Source organism: Mercenaria mercenaria, chromosome 2, assembly GCF_021730395.1.
Source record: "Mercenaria mercenaria strain notata chromosome 2, MADL_Memer_1, whole genome shotgun sequence".
NCBI lineage: Eukaryota > Metazoa > Mollusca > Bivalvia > Venerida > Veneridae > Mercenaria > Mercenaria mercenaria.
The window spans coordinates 87621729-87643333 of record NC_069362.1 but is presented as its reverse complement, the minus strand read 5'-3'; the positions used below and the strand labels follow the sequence as shown (position 1 = coordinate 87643333).

General features: G+C 33.8%; 1 protein-coding gene across 1 annotated transcript; it reads right to left on the bottom strand.

Moving 5' to 3' along the window:
• Positions 1–262: 262 nt before the first annotated feature.
• Positions 263–13925, bottom strand: LOC123562344 (annexin A5-like). The gene is made up of 14 exons (XM_053537152.1): positions 13874–13925; positions 13370–13562; positions 12344–12411; positions 11940–12035; positions 11588–11668; positions 10723–10981; positions 9852–9946; positions 6732–6845; positions 6155–6245; positions 4671–4771; positions 3268–3357; positions 2791–2955; positions 2259–2447; positions 263–1888 (listed from the first exon to the last, which is right to left on the bottom strand). The coding sequence occupies exons 1-14, from the start codon at positions 13910–13912 to the stop codon at positions 1763–1765; spliced, it is 1707 nt and encodes a 568-aa protein (XP_053393127.1). The 5' UTR covers positions 13913–13925; the 3' UTR covers positions 263–1762.
• Between the last annotated feature and the right edge of the window lie 7680 nt (positions 13926–21605).

The following is a 21605-nucleotide window of genomic DNA, read 5'->3' as shown; positions in this document are numbered from 1 at the left end:
GCCGCTCTATAATCCGCTACTGATCAGACCAAGTTAATGGAGTTGTAGCGAATCCTGTACAATAATAATCACGATGTCCATAATTCAACATTTGCACCCATCTTTCCTTTTGTCTCTTCTAATATCACTTGCAAATATAATAACATCGCAACATTTCTATTTGCATGTGGTTTTGCAAAGCTAAGCAATAAATTTGAAAATTTATGCTGTTATGGTATGGTATCCAACAGCTTCAAGATATAATAAAAAGCAAACCAAAATAGATTTCTTATTACTTTTATTTTCAGTTATACCTAATTTTAAAATACAGTTCCACCTATAAAAGGCCTTGTAAAATAAATGCAAAGTCACTAAGTAATATTCTATAATATGGCTCGTCAAGGTGTGTAGAACATGAAATATTTTGCCATTTGCTACAGATATCAAACTGATCGCATTTTTTTTTTTCATTTAAAACTAAAACATAATTCATGCCAAATGGGAAATAAACGTATTTTCAGATACGAAAGTAGATATATCATTTGCCTTTCATTCATCCGTAGTTCATGATGCCACAGACGAAGAACTCTAGCCAAGAATTTCACTAAAATTTGTCGCTAAGTATTTGTAATTGACAAAGTGAAATGGAACACTTAAGTAGAAAAGGCACAATATCAACGAATTATTCGAAACCAGAATAGAATTAGATGCACGCTATGCAATGAGAGCAAACACATACCAAACACTTTTTGGAAGGAACTGTAAGAGTTTAAAGTGCACATAACACAACTAAATGCAAAAAAGAACATAAAGATAAATTTGTCATCAATATTTACATATTTTATGGCTTGCCGGTTAGTAGTCAGATCTATTGTCCGCGGTTCGAAGAACTGACGATCAACATTTTTGACAATTAAATGGCAAGCAAATCTGTGTGTTTCATTACATGACGTCAGAAGTTAATTTTCACAGAGTTTTTATTTATTAGTCCAGCAAACATGTGCTGAATACAGACCGTTCATATAGCACAAACTATTGACTGGTGATTTATATAAAACAGTCACTTGCACACACAGCAATATTTAAAATAAAGATGACTAAAACAGCAATGCTTCCACTGTTCATTTAGTCTGAATAAATCACTTATCCATTATTTCATAATGCAGTACGTCCAGTATACTCATCAGCTTAAGCTGTACAACAAACACACACATCTAACAAACTTTTCCAAGGTAAGTTAGACACTGCAGGTATTATCTTGACATTATGTATTTTCTCAATGAAAAAAGTAGTAATTATTAAAGAGATTTGCTGAGATTCTGGTAAGTAATCACAAAACCTGTAACTAAAGTAACTCCGAGAATAGTACATACGTATTATATATTCAATCATCCCCTAACCTGCCTCTCTTTACTACGTTAAAGTGTCTGTTCTGTCACACATATATTTATATTACAAATTTACACCCCATACAGATGCTGAAAATATATCACAAATACAAAAGGGAGGAGAGATATCAGAAAAAGACTACAGCAAAACCACAACATACTGGACAAGGTCTAAAATGTAAATTGCTTGTTTCATTTTAATACTGTCATACATATGTTTACTACATTCTTACTATTTTACCTTATTTTCGATAATATTACCAAGAATAAAACAATTTATCTACACATTTAAATAAAAAAATAAGGTCTTGTATTTAGGACCATAGTATATTGTAATACTGAATGCAAATGAAGACAATCATTTTACATTTTAACCCTTTCTACATAAACGTTGTTTAATTTCTGCCAACAAGCGCTTGTAGAATTTTCTTGAAGTTAAAGCTCGTATCTTCCTCTATGTAACGGTACAGTGTTTTGTGAGTCATCTCCAAAAACTCCGCCTTAATCTGTACCATATCGATCTGGAATAGATCAGTAAAATAACTTACCAACTGATTTGAGAATAAACAGGTAATTGAGAGAATTAATTTAGAAAAAAAGATGTATAGTTCATACATTATCCATCTACTCCAAAATGTGTTCCATAAAAAGAAAGATTAAGTTTTCAGAATGAGGCTGTACATCATTGTTATAAAATATCTGTTATTCTTCCAAGGCGAAAAACCCAGTCCGAAACAAATATTATAATTATTAATTTATATCTGCGGTCTCGAGTGTATACAGCTGTTGTTTGTGAACAAAGATTATTGAAAACAGTGCGAATACAAGAGCAATTACACTCGACAAGTTTTCTCCTATGATGCTGTGGTTAATTAATTTAACGGCCATTACCTCGGATCTTGACGCTATTATTCGGATCAAGGTTTCTTCGTCTGTACCAAGTCCTTTCATAGATTTCATGAGTTTCTCAGCGAAGTATTTCGGTCTGTTCATCACACTCTGAGCCACAGCCTTAAGTCCTCTCCGATAGTCCCCGGATGTCTCGCTGTCTACAGCATGGCGTATATCTGCTTGAGCTATCTGCAATCCAATGATAATTTCATACAAAGCGAAACTGGAATTTTATATAACTGTTATAAAAGTATTAACTAATAACTTTTTAAACACCAGGATATAAAATTAACACACCTGTAAGTGGCACAACTTTTATTAACGTTTACTTATTCAAGCACTCAAATTGGACTACTTTGTCACTGATCTCAGAGTATGAACTAAAGTTTAAAATGAATCGTGGAATTTTACATCCCATTGATCGCAATGCATGATCGTGATACAAGTATCTGTGCATTTTCTTATAAGTATTTTCAAGAAGTCAAGTAACTGCTAAGACCAGATTTCTGGCACTTATACTTTCAAAACATACCTTGACATACTGATCATATATTGCTCTCAGTTGATAGAAATCTCTTGTAGCAAAGATGAGATTGAAAGTTTCTTCATCAGTGCCCCATCTATCTTCACCTGCGTCGAACAATCTCTGAGCGTCACGCTTTGCTGTCCTTTGATTGGTCAACTTCTTGTAATTCACCTGAAGGTAATATACCTCAAAACTGATTTCCTTTTTAGACTGTATAAACTCTAAGGAAAAAATCAGCACCAACAAAAAAAACCCCAAAAACAACAACAACAAAAAACAAACAAACAAAAATATGAATAACACCACCCACACAACTAATTTCATTTTTTAAAAATATTTTTAAAAAAGGATATGAAAAGATAACGGAACAAAAGATTCTATCGAAATTTAACACTTAAATTGATATCGAATGACAGATACAAATGTTGAAAATGAAAGTCAATTATAATATTGTTCACAACACAGTGTTGCCTAATTTCTTACCTCAAACATGCCAGTACCATCTCCATTAGCATTTGTGATTTCCTCAACAGCATTTTCCAGCTTCTCTCTATCAATTTCATATCTATTGCCCTAAAATGGCCATTTGAAAAAATATCTTTATCGAAATGCTTAATTGAAATCATTGAAGCCTCTCTCTCTATAATTTGTTATTCTAAGTTAACTGAAAATATTGACAATCAGTGTTAGTACTTTCTGATCCTTCCGTTGCTGCTTTTCATATCTAATAAGTAAACTTGATATCGTCTTATTGTAGAGAGAAGTTTGGCTTCTGAATTTAAACTAGTAACTCTTTACTGACATTTCTGTCTTTACCTCACGTAAAAAATGACGTATGGAATTTTAGTAAAAGTGTACTGTCACATATAAGGTGTCTGTAAAGTAGTTTTTAACAAGCATTACTGTTATTTCTGCTTTATTAATATATTCAAGTATTGCATAGAACGTAAAGTATCAGAACAGAATGGCCACATGTATTTTCGTTTCCCTACTTAACACATTATAAACTATGGGAAGACTACAATATAATAAATTGTTAAAGGAATAAGGATCCTACGTTGTGGATGCTGACAACAGTACTGGTAATATAACAGCACTTAACATTATGTAAAACTAAGTAAAGTGTTAGTTAATTACCGTTAAGATCTAGGAACAGAACTGAATGACTAATTATAGGGTCCCTAAATATATTTGAACCTGATGAAGAAAAAAATGTGAACTTCACTTCTACTGATGTTGCCACAATATCAACTGTTATTGAAACAAGTTTCATGGAATTAGGAAATGCTTCTCGAAGACCTGTAAATATTTTTTCTGGCGAATTCGAAAGCAGTGTTTTTCAGAGTTGCAATTTTGCAATTATGTTTCGAAATATTGAAGTAATTAAATGCCGAAGTATTTAAGGGCCTTCTAATTGTAACAAATTTACTTATGACCATGTAAAGTGAAGTCTAGGTACAATATAATGTATTGGTCGATGATAATAAAAATGAAATATTTCAATTTTCTACAGTAAATCCTATATTTTGAAAATGTAATGTCTAGCACAGAATTTAGCATTGTAAACTGGTGAAAAACTTTAATTTTGAATCAAATAACATCATAATTCCATAGGATTGTTCGAAAAAAAAACGATAAGTGCTTACATCAGAGATACAACTCAATTAGGAACATAACAACATAGAAAATATTTAGTAAAGGACCATAGTTTAGCTAAATCTATAAAGTGAATCAAGTGACCAAACGGGGAAAACACTGTGAATGAAAATTGTTTGTTTTTTTCACAGGGGAAATAAGTGATCAGAAAAAGTACAAAATAAGTGAACAAAAATGCCTGATGAGTAGGGAACACACAAGGTAGGGGTGATAGTCAACTGTTGTACAACCTGCGCACACGAAATGAGGAGGCGCTTAAAATCACCACTTGTATCATTCTCGATGTCCTCTTCAATAAGGGTTTCAGAGGTCACTTTGTTCGGACGTGCAACTTGAAATGCATGAACAACAAATTGCACTAAAACAACTCTAGTTAAGCTTATATAACAAAGTCATGTAAACTCAGCTGTAACGTTTTATTCCATATCTCCAAATAAGAATTATATCACTGTTCAGTAATACACGAACTGTACTTGTTCAAATGACTTTGCGAAAGGAATTATGGAAAGCAGATAACATGAATGCAATGCACTAACAAGCGAATACAATGTGAAGACAAAAAGACAAAGAAGAAAATAAATATCTATAACATGTTTTCATAGCTAGTTACCTAAATGGTATGTATTTATTGTACATTAACTGCATATCAGTTAGAGAAATTTGGAGAAATAGTCAATGACAATCTTATTGACAATGCATTTCTACCTATCATATTATCAAATTCATAGTCTATCTGCAAAAACTTTTCGCAGTACGTTTTGACCGTCATAACCTTGACCTTGCACGCAAGAGCTTTATTCTTACTGCTTACATTACACTCCATATATTCACATACATTTTATTAAAACAGCATAAAAGAATCTAAATGTCACTCTTACGCTGAAAATTGTATTGTGATTTTGGAATATACTAGAGAGAGTTACAGCTTGAGGGCGGCCTATACCAGATAAAATATACAGAATCATTGAATAAGTAGCATATAATACAATATTCTGATAATAAGATGGCAATCTGACTAAAGTACTTGATCTTCTAAACGAAGATCTGAGAACGACCCATTCACATTCGTCTTCTGTATATTTTGGATTTCCAGTATTGCTATTTTTATTTTATCCAATCAGACGACTTGTTCGAATGTCAAAGAGTAAGAAAAATGTGCAGACATTCTAGGGCTCGAACCCGGGACCCCTCGCTTACAAAGCAAGTGGCCTACCGACTGAGCTAGCCGGCTATCTGATACATTGCGACATAAGAATTGTAAATATCAAAAGTCAAGGCTACAGGTAGATTTGCAAGATGTTGTAAGTTAGGCCCTGATTGGCTAGCGAAAGGGTCGTCAGAACGAGACTATGAATAGGTCGTTCTCAGATCCTATGCGTAGCGTAATAGGAGATGTACTTCAGTCAGATTGATAAGATGGTTACTTTACTTAAAAATCACATTCAAATGAATCGCACCTTTAAACCTATCCCAATCCAGTTTCAATGTTCCTTTTATATATTTACTCTAACTAAATATTATTTAGCATATCACGAGAACAAATACGAATTTTAGTAACAATGATGCAAAACACTAAACAACAAAAGCTGGCATAAAAAGCATGAATATGATTGCAACTAATAAGAAAAGCAAAGCAAGTTTTAATATGACAAATACTGGGTTTTAACAATGAAAGCAAAAGGCAAAGGAAATGTATTTGGTTGTAAAATGTTACCTTTTCCATATACACTTTTCATCTCGTTAACCTGGCGGTTAGTCCTGGTCATCAAAATCTCAATCAGAGCCAACTCGTCTGTACCAAGACCCTATCAGAGACAATTGTTACAAATTAAATATTGTAGTGGTTGAAAAGCATTGTGTTTTCCACCGAGTGAACCAATTTGAAAATTGATTAATTTCGCTTTAAAAACAGATATTTTCTTGCAGCATTTTGTGTAGACAACATATGTGACGGATAGCAGCGACGATTTATCCTGTTGCACGGTAAATACATCTATATATAATATTTTTCAAAAGGATATGTGCACTATTTTCCCCCTAAATCTCAAACATTTTAAAAATCAACTTATTTCATGCTTGAAATTTGACTTTTATACGGAAAGAGTTGTTTTGCAAATTTGCTATATTTGTAATGGTTTCGCTAGCCATAGACCAAAGGGGTAGAAATAAAAAAGTTGCAATTATCTTTTTGAAAAAGATATGTGACAAAGTACATGTTTTTGTTGAATAACACTGACTGGTTACAAACCAAGATATACACTAAATTGCAGAGAAAAAGAAATAAAACTCACATAGATAGCTTTCTTGACACATTTTGCGTCAAAGATAGCTGGAGAGACAAAGCATGCCATGATAGCATCCTTGTAGTCACCACTCAATTCACTCTTTATCTCTTTTATCAAATCCTGAAATTGTGAAGAAATTATTTTTACATATATTTCATAACATACACAATTTATGTCCCATAAAGAGGAAATTATCAAAGAATGGCAAGTAAATGGTATGAAGTCTGTATTTAACGGAAAGAGAAGCAGCCATAACAACTTTAAAGAAGAAGATTAAGTACACATAGGCTTTTTACTATATGTAGATTGATTTCAAGAAAATCAAGTTTCCTCTTAAATCATCTCTTGTTTTTTTGTTTGTTTTTGTTGGGTTTAACGTCACATCGACACAATAATAGGTTATACGGCGGCTTTCCAACTTTTGATGTTGGAGAAAGACCCAAGGGGCCCCTCTGTGCATTATTTCATCGCAGGCGGGCACCTGGGTAGAGCTACCGACCTTCCACAATAAATGAAAGCATGTTTGAATACTAGATGGTAGTGCTTCTATAATCTGAGACGACGAAACCTCTAATTCAAAAACGTTCACTGGCAACCGCCCCTAAGACAGCTACCTCACTGACGTGTTAAGAAAAACTCATGCATGCCTTAAAGCAAAAGTCTTATAAATCAAGTTTAAATTACTGGAGCACAATGCAACCGGAAAATTAACTGCAGACATCGTTTGACAGAATCTTTCATGAAAGGTAACGAAATGTGCACCACCTCTCACGTCCTAGGCACCAGTTTATTGCAGAAATCTATTACATTGAATATACTCAATGATCCTAAGGTCCAGGAATAAAAAAACACATTGTCCGAAAATCACCCTTATAAAAAAACGAACACGTCATATATGCTACTAGAAATTGTAAATAAAATGCTAAATTTACAGGGGGTCGGACGTATATAATGTCTCTCGGGATTTTAAGCGAGAAATCAATGTCATCTTGGCAGAAATGGCGATGTAAACAAAGAAACGGGAGGTTTATTTTTAAAAAAACATGTAAGTATATGCTTATTTGCCATTTGATCGAACTGCTGATATACTCTTTCGATAGCCACATGTGTAAGGTGAGATCGACACATTCGTTTTTGGTCATACAGTTGACAGTACAAAAACTATTGAATGGACAAATTGATTTGAAGTGACTGTTTTTGGATTTCTGTCATGATTTTTGTGCAAGTCTTGACCAAAACAGGCATTCTGCTCGTGTTAGATTGACTGTATTACGTACTATATTACCATATCTCAATTTCGAAAATATTTGCACGTTTCTAAAACCTGGCATCGCCGGTTTTTGTAACGTTAAGCATATTTGGATGTCTGTCGGGCCTATTTAAGCAAATTTCATGTATCAACTGGTTTAAAAGCAGCATAAGCAAATCAAGGTTGAAACATACATGCTAATTGTGAAAAAGTAAAACTTAACTTAAACCAGTATTTGCATTTGAAACGTATATGCCATTCGCATACTGTGTTTACCGTGTTACATTCTAGACCCTTGTATGTAAATTTATTTGTTTTTGGTCTTAAATCACGTACAGTAAGATACGGTATTAAAAATCGTAGTTTTTCTGCATTTTAAAAAAGTCATTTTTTAAAATTTCACTGAAATAGTAAAATATTATCTATGACCAATCATCTTTATGGAAATATTGCAGATAATAAGTTTGGTCATTTTTAATTAGCAGCGGTATTTTAATTGGAAACAGTTCAATCGTTTTATATCGGCAATCTCCGGAGAAAAGAAGCACGTCAGAGCATTTTCAAATGTTCATATTGAACTTCAAAACTTATGAAATAGAAGTCGTAATTAGACTAGATTACATGCATTAACGTTGTTTGAAGCCGCCGCAGCAAGTAAAAGGTAGCCCTTTCGTATTATGACCATAGTGCGAGTGAGAGAGAGCGATAGAAAGATGGAAGGAGAGAGGGGGATAGGGAGAGTGGGGGATAGGGAGAGGGTAAATTTACAACATATTAGTAATGTATCTTATCTACAACATATCTACGATCCACACTGAAAAGAGCTGGAAAGGTTCAATCCTTAGACACTATGGTCATAACAGGAAAGGGCTACCTTTTACTTGCTGCGGCGGCTTCTAACAACGTTAATGCATGTGAACTAGTCTAATTACGACTTCTGTTTTATAAGTTTTGAAGTTCAATATGAACATTTGAAAATGCTCTGACGTGTTTCTTTTCTCCGGAGATTACTGATATAAAACGATTGAACTGTTTCCAATTAAAATACCGCTGCTAATTAAAAATGATCAAACTTATTATCTGCAATATTTCCATAAAGATGATTGGTCATAGAAAATATTTTACTATTTCAGTGAAATTAAAAAAAAAGTGACTTTTTTAAAATGCAGAAAATTACGATTTTTTGTACCGTATCTTACTGTACGTGATTTAAGACCAAAAACAAATAAATTTACATACAAGGGTCTAGAACACAGTATTCGAATGGCATGCAAATACTGGTTTAAGTTAAGTTTTACTTTTTCACAATTAGCATGTATTTTCAACCTTTGATTTGCTTATGCTTTGAAACCAGTTGATACATGAAATTTGCTTAAATAGGCCCGTCAGACATCCAAATATGCTTAAAGTTATAAAAAAAGACGGCGATGCCAGTTTTAGAAACGTGCAAACATTTCCGAAATTGAGATATAGTAATATAGTACATAATACAGTCAATCTAACACGAGCAGAATGCCTGTTTTGGTCAAAACTTGCACAAAAACATGACAGAAATCCAAAAACAGTCACTTCAAATCAATTTGTCCATTCAATAGTTTTTGTACTGTCAACTGTATGACCAAAATGAATGTGTCGATCTCACCTTACACATGTGGCTATCGAAAGATTATACCAGCAGTTCGATCAAATGGCAAATAAGCATGTACTTCCTTTTTTTTTTGAAAATAAACCTCCCGTTCCTTTGTTTACATCGCCATTTCTGCCAAGATGACATTGAATTCTCGCTTAAAAACCCGAGAGACATTATATACGTCCGACCCCCTGATTTACAGTAAACTAATTTAAGATATTAGAAAAATATTTTAAAATATACAAACCTTGCCATACATGGTTTTAAACATTTTCTTCAGCCTCTGTCTTTGAGCATTGCACCGTGTTCCCACAATATGAGTTATAATTTTCTCAGTGGTGCCTAAAAATAATAAAACAAAGTATTAAATGATGTAAGATGACATAAACAATTCATCTTGCTAATAAAACATATCTAATTTTAATTTGGCATGGATTTACAGGATTGAATTTTGCATTTAACACAGCAAATGGTTGGTGGAATTAGCACAAGGTACTTCTTATCGATTCTATGCCATGCTTTACCGGGCTTTTCTATCGAGTTCTACAGGACTTTCACATTTCAAATTTGTGTGAGGGGTGCATGTTGTGGAGCTAAATGCCAGTAACTTTAATAATTTGGTTCTAATATCGATGTCATTACATTTAGCTGCTCTTTTAATATGCTTCATTAATCTATATTTCTATGAAAAAAAGAAGATTTTATGTAATAAAAAGGTGGAATCAAAGCATAATTCTGTTGGCCATAACTTCTAAAGATTATTTGGCAAGTAGGTACCTCGTAACTTCTTTAAAATTAAGTGATAAATGTCAGACGTGACTACGTCCATAAAATTAGAAGATTTATATTGAACGCAAAAAGGGATCTCTGTGTATTCTTTATTCGCATTGAGACAATGACCTTTATCACGTTGATGACATTCATCAATTTTATGCATGTGTTCACTTTTTCTGTTTAAATTAATTTAGGAATGAATCTATGCATTTAAGACTTTATTGGACACATCTGCTGAATTTGAATCATACTATTTCGCCAGAGTTCTAACACAGTGCCTAGTCAAACCAGTCTATCGCAGTCTGGTGCGCAAGAACTCGTATTTACAATATTAATATGATCACCTGGTCCTTTCATTGCTACATTAAGATATTCACAGTCGGCTTCAGCATCCCAATCTTCCCCAGCAAGATCGGTATCACGTTCGTTCTTGTAGAATTCAACAACTATATCTTCTGGGTGATATTTAACCATGGGGACAACTGTACCCTGTGCCATCTCAAGAGTAGAAGTGATGGCGTATCGCCGGAGTAGCTCATCAACGAAGAAATTTTTCATTCTGGTCTTGACTTCCTCGTCTAACTCTTTAGCATCTGGTTGTTGCTAAATGTATACAACATTATAAGTCAGTTTATGGGATAGGAGAGGTTTGTCTCTAACTTTTATGGGTTCGAGCAAATCCTCTCAAGTGATAAAGCCATTTTAGTGTTTAGTAAAGGGTCAATAGTTCTACTATATGTACCAGAAAATAAAGTACTGATGGTTACATAGGGTACGTCTTTATATATGATTACAACAAGGTTTCGACGTATTGTGATGATATTCGTGGACGTTATGTTTTGCCATCGGGGAATGAAATAATGTAAGTAAATTTGTGAAAATGTTGTGAGTCACATGAATATTCATAGCATCACTGTCAAACAAACATTAAGAACAACTAGAACATCAGCAGCTAACAGACGGTCCAATCACATCTGGTGCTTAATGTTGAATGAATATCCTCATTTCGTATGTAAAACTACTAACTTAAATGAATTATTTAAATAAAAAAAAGAAGTTTAGCTACCGTTTACCAGAAATACTATTTTCCTATATGCGGTCTTTCATCACAATTATAAATTGATAACATACTTTACAGAAGTGTTACTATTATCTTTAAATATATGCATGCCCTTCCCTTTGCACATGAGAACGTGACATTCTACATACCTCTTCAGGCTGCTCTTCAGCGGGCTCCTCACCTTCCTCAGCTGGCGGGGCCGGCGGTTTAGGTACCTTAAAGCCCATTTGCTGAAAAGGTAAAACACATTTAAACATTTTAATCACGGGTGAATCGCCGATGCAAATTAGCCATGTGGCATGTAATTGTTCTTTTTTACATTAATAAAACTAAAAACGTCAACACAATCGAATTACAGTTGTGCACTAGTAAAATATCTTGAATACAGAGAATGAGTGCTATTCGAGTCATACGAGATAGTTTTATTCTCAATTAACAGTTCTGTTTTTTTCTCCGTTTATGCAACATACAACACTGTGGAAGTATTCTTATCTACCATACCTGGTACATGTGTCTCTGCATGTTCATCTCCATTTGATGTTGGGCAAATGGCTGATGGGAGTAGGAGTGTGGGGGCTGTGGTGGCTGAGGGGGTGGCTACAATGTAATACATTATTATTATAATTATTATGTGACTGTACGAATTCTACATAACAAAGGTATCGCGTATAGATTATCTTCTGTTGCTGCAACGGATTTATGTTTTGGTATTGCTGAGACATTGCAATCTGTTTTTAACCATTGACTATTGGGTTGAAGACATAGATCTTTGAAATACATTAATCTTGTTCTTTTTACACTATCAAAACAGCTTCTTTTACCATATCAAGGTACATAGCATACCTAAATATATTAATAAAACCTCAATTTTTCTAATATACATTTAAAAGTTTTCCTCAACATACCTGATTGCCCATTGGATAACCTGAACTCATTTGCTGAACAGCCGGACAATGGAACCCAGGGGCGCCACCTGAATGAATCAAATGATATAAAATACAAATGAAACAAAATATAAGACGTTTTATATTAAACAAGCCTTCTAATGCAACATTTCGTATTTTTCAATACCTTTGAAGTTTGTTTTTTTTAAATGTATACACTTTGATAATAATATTCTTACAGCCTCGAAAATAATATTCATTGTTCGACCCTATCCTATTTTAGTTTTATTTAGTCACAAATTCAAAAATACACATTAGGCTGTTTTGGTCTTTAAACTGAACCAGTATCATTATAAGGAAAAATTTTTTTATACATTTTTCACAACAATATGTAAATGCGTCAGAAAAAAACAACAAAATAATTTGTTTTTCTCCAATATAATGGAAATCGCTCGTTCATAAATTCAATAAATTTGCGACTATTTCGATGACTTTTTAAAACTATATTAGGATCGTAAAATAAATAGAATTACATGATGATATTATTCTTATCTAGTTTACAGTTAGATATATCCTTATCAACATCTTAAGCAAATGTTAAGCCATTTTTAAATAAGGGTTTTGTTTGTGATAATGGTAAAATATAAATTTGAAGAATTATCAAATGCAAGTGGTGTGATTAGGACAAATTTTCAATACAATCAGTATAAAATGTTTCATTTCATATTTAAGGAAATTCACTTGATTTTCAATGTGTATAAAACGTTCAATTCGTAACAGCGGAAGTAGCGGTCCCTTTGTTACTTTTGTCAAAAGTATAGAGATAATATATATGGATTCATTCGAAGGAAGGCCGAGTATGTTAGAAAGAAAAAAAGTATATAATTATATAGCGCTAAAACGTCGATAAAATAAACTGAAAATATTATTGTTCACGTCGTGTTGGTGTTGATCTTTTTAGTGAAAGCATGTGTAATCTGAGGTGATACGTATTTATATTTCTAATAAAGTCGTATCAAATAGTTTCTGTATAATTCAAAAGCTTACCGTAACCGGTGAAATTATTGTATGCACTTTGAAGTAAGCCCATTTGTGCATTCATAAGTTGAAACGGTCCTCCTCCAAATCCACCACCCATAGGGGGTGGTGGTGGTCCAGAACTCCCATAATGCTGTGGTTGTCCATAGTTACCATACCCTCCATAACCTTGATAGCTCCCGTAGCTCTGGGGATAATTACTCTACAAAACAACGACTTAAAATAGTACCTTAAATGTTTCCTTAAAAGAAAGATGTTATGATGAAGATATTTCTACTAATCCGTTGTAGCACATTGAGAGTTGAAACCTATTTTTTTTTATCGATAAAGGAACGGAAATCTGCAACATTTGTGTTATTTACCTCACTTGGCCGAACAAGATACGAAAACATTACTAATTAAGCGTTTTTCTAGATCAATAATAGTGCTTAAGATTTTGTCAAAATATAAGACAGCATATGAAATAATGAATATACAACAAACCATTAAATTAAAACATAGCATTTATCTTACCATGATTTCTTCAGATTTTCCTGCAAAACAATACGACATTAATAAACATTGAGTCTTTGGTAAAGTGGTATTACTTATAACTAAAACATAATATATCTGATATGTTAAGGAGGTTGTATATACTGACGTGTATACCGTGTATCTACAACATTTCAGAAGATTTTATACAAGAAAGATAAGAACCAAGCAACGAATTTTCTCAACAAATTCTCGTACAACTATTATGTGGAATCATATTGTTTAAATGACTTTTATTACTGACAAGATTCATTCTCGATTCTAAAATGAAAGCTTATATTATTCAAGCTTTCTTAATGCCTAACGTTTAAGATTTCGGGGTTTCCGTAACACAACTACCACACTAAGGTTGTGATATTAATAATTTCCTTCCGAAAGGAATGGAAGATTCGATTATTTGATTGACACCCTTTTAAAAAAAAAAACAGAAACATTCTGACTTTCAAATTTAGTTCTGAAAAAAATGCATAAGTATAATTGAGCGACAAACTTTGCAAAATCAGATTTTCTATCTTTCTGAAGTACGTACAGATAAAAAGTCAAAATTGTGTTCCACTTCAAATTGTTTCACAACATTATAGTGTTAAATACTTAAAATGGTCGATTATAGAAAGGATTAAATGTGTCCTATTTAAAATCTACCCGGCAGTCGTCAAAACAACTATTGCTATTAATTTGCCTATGATAAAGATTAAGCTTATTTTACATGCGAACATTCAATACAATTCGAAAGTTTAAATAAAGTGCATCTTTGAAAAAAAAAAAAAAAAAAAAAAGAACAAACTTTTGGTATCAATTTATAATGAGCATTTTGGTTATGAAATGAATAACTTCTTACCTGTTCAAAGCTTGTCAGGTGTGTGGATCACGCTTCCTAGTGATAATGTAAACAAATAGTTTGGCTTGTTTGAATAGAACAATTTCAAATAATTCCTACTTCTTAATCGAATTTCTAAGTTTATGAAACTTCATTCGCTAATTTCTCAAAAACACTTCTTTTCATTACATTTATAATTTTTTTTATAGGCCTACCAATTTGTTTTAGAAAGGTCTTTTAGATATATTACTAAATTTAATTGTACTGCTTATCCGTCGGGCTGTATCTATATATTTTGATCGCTCAATTATAAATAGGAATTTCATTGTTTATTAATGTTTCATTGATCAATGTCCTGCAGTTTCAACATCATATTATAATACCTTATACAAATGGTCACTTAACTGAACATAACAGACCATTGTAAAAAACGGCTAGGAATGGTCGTAACCCGTGCCTAATCCAATAAAATAAAGTAACATAAAACAAAGGAAAGGGCACGTAACTTGACAATTCAAACAGATAAAAAAAAACGCATCAATGTTTTAAATCATTACAGACGAGATGGGTAGGTTGACGGCTAACGGGATTGTTATGCATTTCATCATTATTTTGAAAATGACAGTTCTTCAGCCATGTTTCTACCATACAAGTACAAATCCTTTGGAACCAAGTAAAATAATAACAGAAACGGTTTGACTAAGTTCGTTCATGAGGGGTAAAAATGTGGAACACTGTTGACGCCCCTGAGCACCGGCTTAAGCGTGAAAACATTAACGTGGACATTGAATGGACTCAATGATCGCAAACCACCACAAAATATAACAACGCATTGAATCAAAGTACGGAGAACCTTTAAACAGCTGCCAAACAGCTCGTAACGACTGTTGTTGTGGTAGTCAATAAAATCTGTAAGAAGATCCTTCGGAAGTAAGTAAAATAATAGCAGACTAAGCTTGATTGAGTCTGTTCATGAGAGGTAATGAAATGTGCAACACCACTTACACCCACTAGCATCGGCTTAATCAAAACTCTGTTAACATAGACATTGAATAGACTCCATAATCCAAAAGGACCAGCACGCTGAGTCAAAGTACGGGAAGACTTTTTAAATAGTTTCTAGTTATTGAACAGACGATTAAAAGGGTGTCTTTCAATTACAATATCTTTTATTCCTTTCGGAAGGAAAGGATCATCACAACCTTTGTGTGGTAGTAGCGTTACGGAAACCTCGAAATCTTAAACGCTAGGCTTTCAGGAAATTTGAATAGTATAAACATTTTTTACTGTTGTTGTGATAGTTGTGATAGTTAATAGAATATGTAAGAAGATCCCTTGGAAGCATAGCACGCAACCACAGACATGGTTTGACTGAATCTGATCACCAGACGTAATGAAACGTGAAACACCAACACTCATTTATTCATTCAGCAATCTGCTTCTACTTTTTTATAATTATATATCAGATTTTGGCAGCAACATCAACTATATCACTGCTTTGGGGCACAAGATTCGACTTTTCCTGCTATTATATTATCAATATCGATCGTTTAAACACTTAGCACATTTCTTAAGCCTTGATAAACATTGGATCGGAATAAGATATGTATTTCATTTATAAGCCATACTGTGAACAAGGTAAAACGCATTTAAAAAAAAATAATTAAGTGCACAGAGAGTAAAGTAGACTGCTCTAGTCTCTTCCTAGTATCAATGATACTGGTGTATGAGGAAATATGGTCTACAATACTTCTACGTTTCGTAAAGCATTTTGTTCATCTTCAAAAATATTATCATATTTAACCAAACGTTTAAAATATTATGATAGCTGTAGGTATAGATTTAGAGTATTATTATTCAAGTTACCGAGTACAGCGTTGATACTACTTCCATAGGTATTGAAAGAGTCTTCGCTACGCCTATGGCACGCCAATTGTCCAATTATTACGTGAAACCTAGTTCACGGTCGAAAAACTAGGATTAACGATCGATAAACCAGGTTTTTCGAACGTAAAACCAGGTTTTTCGAATACTAACCTATATTTTCGAGCGAAAACATAGGATGACGCCGTGAACCATAGTTCACGCTCGTAAATTTAGGTTCACTATTGTAAACCCAAGTTCACGGTCGTAAACATAGGTTCACGTTCGTAAACTATGGTTTACGAGCGTGAACCGGGGTTTACAAGCGTAAACGTAGGATAACGATCGTAAACATAGGATAACGACCGAAACTCATAGTTCAATCGAGAAACCTAGTTTATCAAACGTAAACCATGGTTTACGATCGATATATTAGGATTATAGAATCAAAAATGAATTTCGGGCGTGAACATGGGTTTACGGCCATGAATCTATGTTTAAGGACGTGAACCTATGTTTACGACCGTGAACCATAGTTTACGGACGTGAACCTATATTTTCGAACGTGAACCTATGTTTACGAACGTGCACGTGAACTTAGGTTTACGTTCGATAAACCAGGTTTTTCGAACGTAAAACCAGGTTTTTCAATTACTAACTTATTTTTTCGAGCGAAAACATAGGATAACGTCGTAAACTATAGTTCACGCTCGTAAACGTAGGTTCACGTTCGTAAACCCAAGTTTACGGTCGTAAACATAGGATAACGACCGAAATTCATAGTTCAATCGAGAAACCTAGTTTATCGAACGTAAACCATGGTTTACGATTGATATACTAGGCTTATCAAATCAACCTATGTTTACGGTCGTGAACCTATGTTTACGAGCGTGAACATTGGTTTACGAGCGTGAACCTAGGTTTACGGCCGTGACCGTGAACAATAGTTTACGAAAATGAACCTATATTTACGTGCGTGAACGTAGGTTTACGGGTGTGAACCTATGTTTACGAGCGTGAAACTAGATTTCTCGAACAAAACTATGATTTTCGGTCGTAAACCTAGGTTCACGTTCGTAAACTATGGTTCACGCTCGTAAACTTCGGATAACGACTGAAATTTATTGTTCAATCGAGAAACCTAGTTTATCGAACGTAAATATGGATTCAAGAACGTAAACTATGGTTTACGACCGTTATCCTGTGTTTTCGCTCGTAAATTTAGGTTAATATTTGATAATCCTAGTTTTCGACCAAGAACGTTATTATTGGATAATTGGCTTGCCGTGAACCATAGTTTACGGACGTGAACCTAAGTTTACGAGCGAGAACCTATGTTTTCGACCGTGAACTTGGGTTTACGAGCGTAAACCATAGTTTACGAACGTAAACCCAGCTTAACGTTCGATCAACTAGGTTTTTCGATTGAAATATGAATTTCGGGCGTTATCCTATGTTCACGAGCGTGAACCTATATTTACGGTCGTGAACCCATGTTCACGGTCATAAACCAAAGTTTACGGTCGTTAACATAGGTTCACGTTCGTAAATCATGGTTCACGCTCGTGAACCCAGGTTTACGCTCATAAATATAGATTCAGGCTCGTACACTTAGGATAACGACCGAAATTCATAGTTCAATCGAGAAACCTAGTTTATCGAACGTAAACCTGGGTTCACGAGCGTAAACTATGGTTTACGCCCGGTATCTTATGTTTTCGCTCGAAAATGTAGGTTAGTATTTGAAAAACATAGTTTTACGTTCGAAAAACCTAGTTTATCGATCGTTAATCCTACCGGGGTTCACGTAATTATTGGACAATTGGCTTGCCATATACGCCTACTAATTTTCAGACCTATGAACTTCAAAACTTATGCTGGTTCGTGTCACAGTCATGAATCATTTCGGTGTGTATGGACACTAATGGGTTGTAGTGGAGTAAGAGTCATCGGCTGTAGCTTTTTGATATTATAAATTTTGCAATGTGTATTACGTGTGATATTATTCGGTATCAGTCTCCTGTACATTAGCCTTATGACCTTTGTACATGTCTTTATTGTATGGTTATTTTAAACATTAAGTGCCAATAAGTTATTATATGACAACGCCAACTTTTCCAAAGAAAACGCTACAGTTTTACTGAAGTCAAGTTAAAGAATTGACAGTATTTCATAATGTAAATCCTATGTCAACATTATTATTACTTTAATTTGGGACAGAGTGTCTTGCTATTTCCAGGTAGACATTCGCGGATAAGGAAAATATATTTATTTCTTCTGTTTTTGACGTAATTATGCATAGATACTTATTTAGTTCTATTGCTTAATTCACGTAATCATTATTTTGTTCTTATTGCAATACATTACATAATTTTGAGGAATGTTGTGCTTTACTGATATATATCATTTTTCATTTGCCAGTGCCCATTAGTTTTACGTAATTTGGAAAGGCTGGATTCACAGTAATATTGTACTAACTAGTAGACCTGTTACCCATTATGTATTGCTTGTGTTTATCATCATGTGACCAAAAGCGATAAAAAATGATTTAACCGTAAATTAAATTATTGTTTCATTATATACGTATATATGGTGACTATTATAACAAGAGGGTCATGAAGGCCCTGTATCGCTCACCTGAACTATTGACCTAACTATAATCAAGATTAACATTCTGACCAAGTTTCATTAAGATATGGTCATAAGTGTGGCCTCTAAAGTGTTAAATAGCTTTTCCTTTGATTTGACCTGGTGACCTAGTTTTTGACCCCACATGTCCCAGATTCGAACTTGACCTAAAGATCATCAGAATTAACATTCTGACTAAGTTTCATGAAGATACAGTCCTAAATGTGGCCTCTAGAGTGTTAACAAGCGTTTCCTTTGAATTGACCTAGTGATCTGGTTTTTGACCCCACCTGACCCAGATTTGAACCTGACCTATAGATCATCAAGCTTAACGTTCTGACCAAGTTTCATTAAGATATGGTCATAAATGTGGCCTCTACAGTGTAAACTAGCTTTTCCTTTGATTTGATCTGGTGACCTAGTTTTTGATCCCGGATGACCCAATATCAAACTCGTCCAAGACTTTATTGAGGGTAACATTCTGACCAAGTTTCATTAAGATTGGGCCAAAACTGTGACCTCTAGATTGTTAACAAGTTTTTCCTTTGATTTGACCTGGTGACCTAGTTTTTGACCCCAGATAACCCAATATCAAACTCGTCCAAGATTTTATTGAGGGTAACATTCTGACCAAGTTTCATTAAGATTGGGCGAAATATGTGACCTCTATAGTGTTAACAAGCTTTTTCTTTGATTTGACCTGGTGACCTAGTTTTTGACTCCAGATGACCCAATATCAAACTTGTCCAGAACTTTATTGACGGTAACATTCTGATTAAGTTTCGTTTAGATTGGACAAAATTGTAACCTCTAGAGTGTTAACAAGCTTTTCCTTTGATTCGACCTGGTGACCTAGTTTTTGATCCCAGATGACCCAATATCAAAATCGAACAAGATTTTATTGAGGGTAACATTCTGACCAAGTTTCATTAAGATTGGGCCACAATTGTGACCTCTAGAGTGTTAACAGTCAAATTGTTGACGACGACGACGCCGACGACGGACACAGGACGATCACAAAAGCTCACCTTGAGCACTTTGTGCTTAAGTGAGCTAAAAATACTTCCATGGTAAAGGGCGTAACTAAATATCCGAAAGCACAAACCGAACTAAGACTTAAATGTGCTGACTAACATGCCGTCAACATCCATCTTTATCACAAACAATTAGTTGTATATGTACTTACATGCACGACTCCTGTGAGATGCAGGCAAACATTATTCCGACATCCACTAGCAAAAAATGACAGTTTTATACTCAGATTTCCATCAGTTGTACTTCAACATTTTTAAACTGATTGTTTTAAACTGTGTAACTTTGATTATTTAAAAATGTTGGCTATATCGCACTAATATCCTATACTTATCTTTTGTCTTTTACTATGATTATCAGCAGTGTTCGTAACTAGAACCTAAATTAGGTATTGTACACATACCTGATAATAATAAACAATCAACAGGACATGTTGTCCCGCAATAGAGCATTATTAAATCAACATTTTGTAATAATTTTATTCCATTTATTTCTGAACTGAAATGACAATAATTGTGCATCAAATTTTATCATGGGATTACATTTGAAATAAAGACTCAATGATATACTGTGTCTGCAGACTTGAAATATATAACTATTAAACATAATGCCACCAGTTCATCTTCGTTTTTCATCTCATTTGTTACCAACACTGCTACGCATGTAAATATAATCTAAGTTTAAAAAATAAACCCAAGTTAATATAGGATTAAAAACGTAGTCTGAACACGGTATAAGTGCATTTTAAAGTTGTTCAGCACCGATCCATTTCATACAGTCGTGTTATTACGCCTATGAAATAGAAATGAAATAAAAAGTATAACTATACTTTAACAAAACCAAATGAGATAGATACTTTCTATATCTGTTTGCGTTGCTCATCGTTTGCCGTGTCCGTGTCTTCCTTCTTAGTGTTTTTCATTTTTTCAATGAAACACCAGTTCAGTATTAGTTTTCCTCACAATGAAAACTTTCCTCATTCTAGAACGGACATCGCGGCCTTCGGTTGATTATCTTTTATACACGTAAGAACTTTATGATAAAATATAAAACTTCTAGAATGTTGTATTCAGAAATATCAACGATGTTTGATGGACGTTATTGGAGACAGGCCCCATACAGTACCACCTAGAGAGGAATTGTGACAGCTTAATACTGCTTTTATACGATCAAGTTGCATGTTTTGGATTAACATCAGAATTTTTGAAAAAAGAAAAAACTCCTATCAAAATAAAACAAAAAAACTATAAGTTTTTATAATATTGAGAATCTTCCCGACCTTTTCCGCTAAAACTGGTAAAGTTAATATATTTTACTGTACTTACTAAGTCATTATCCGATTAGAATTGTCAGTCTTTTCGATGTCAGGACGTA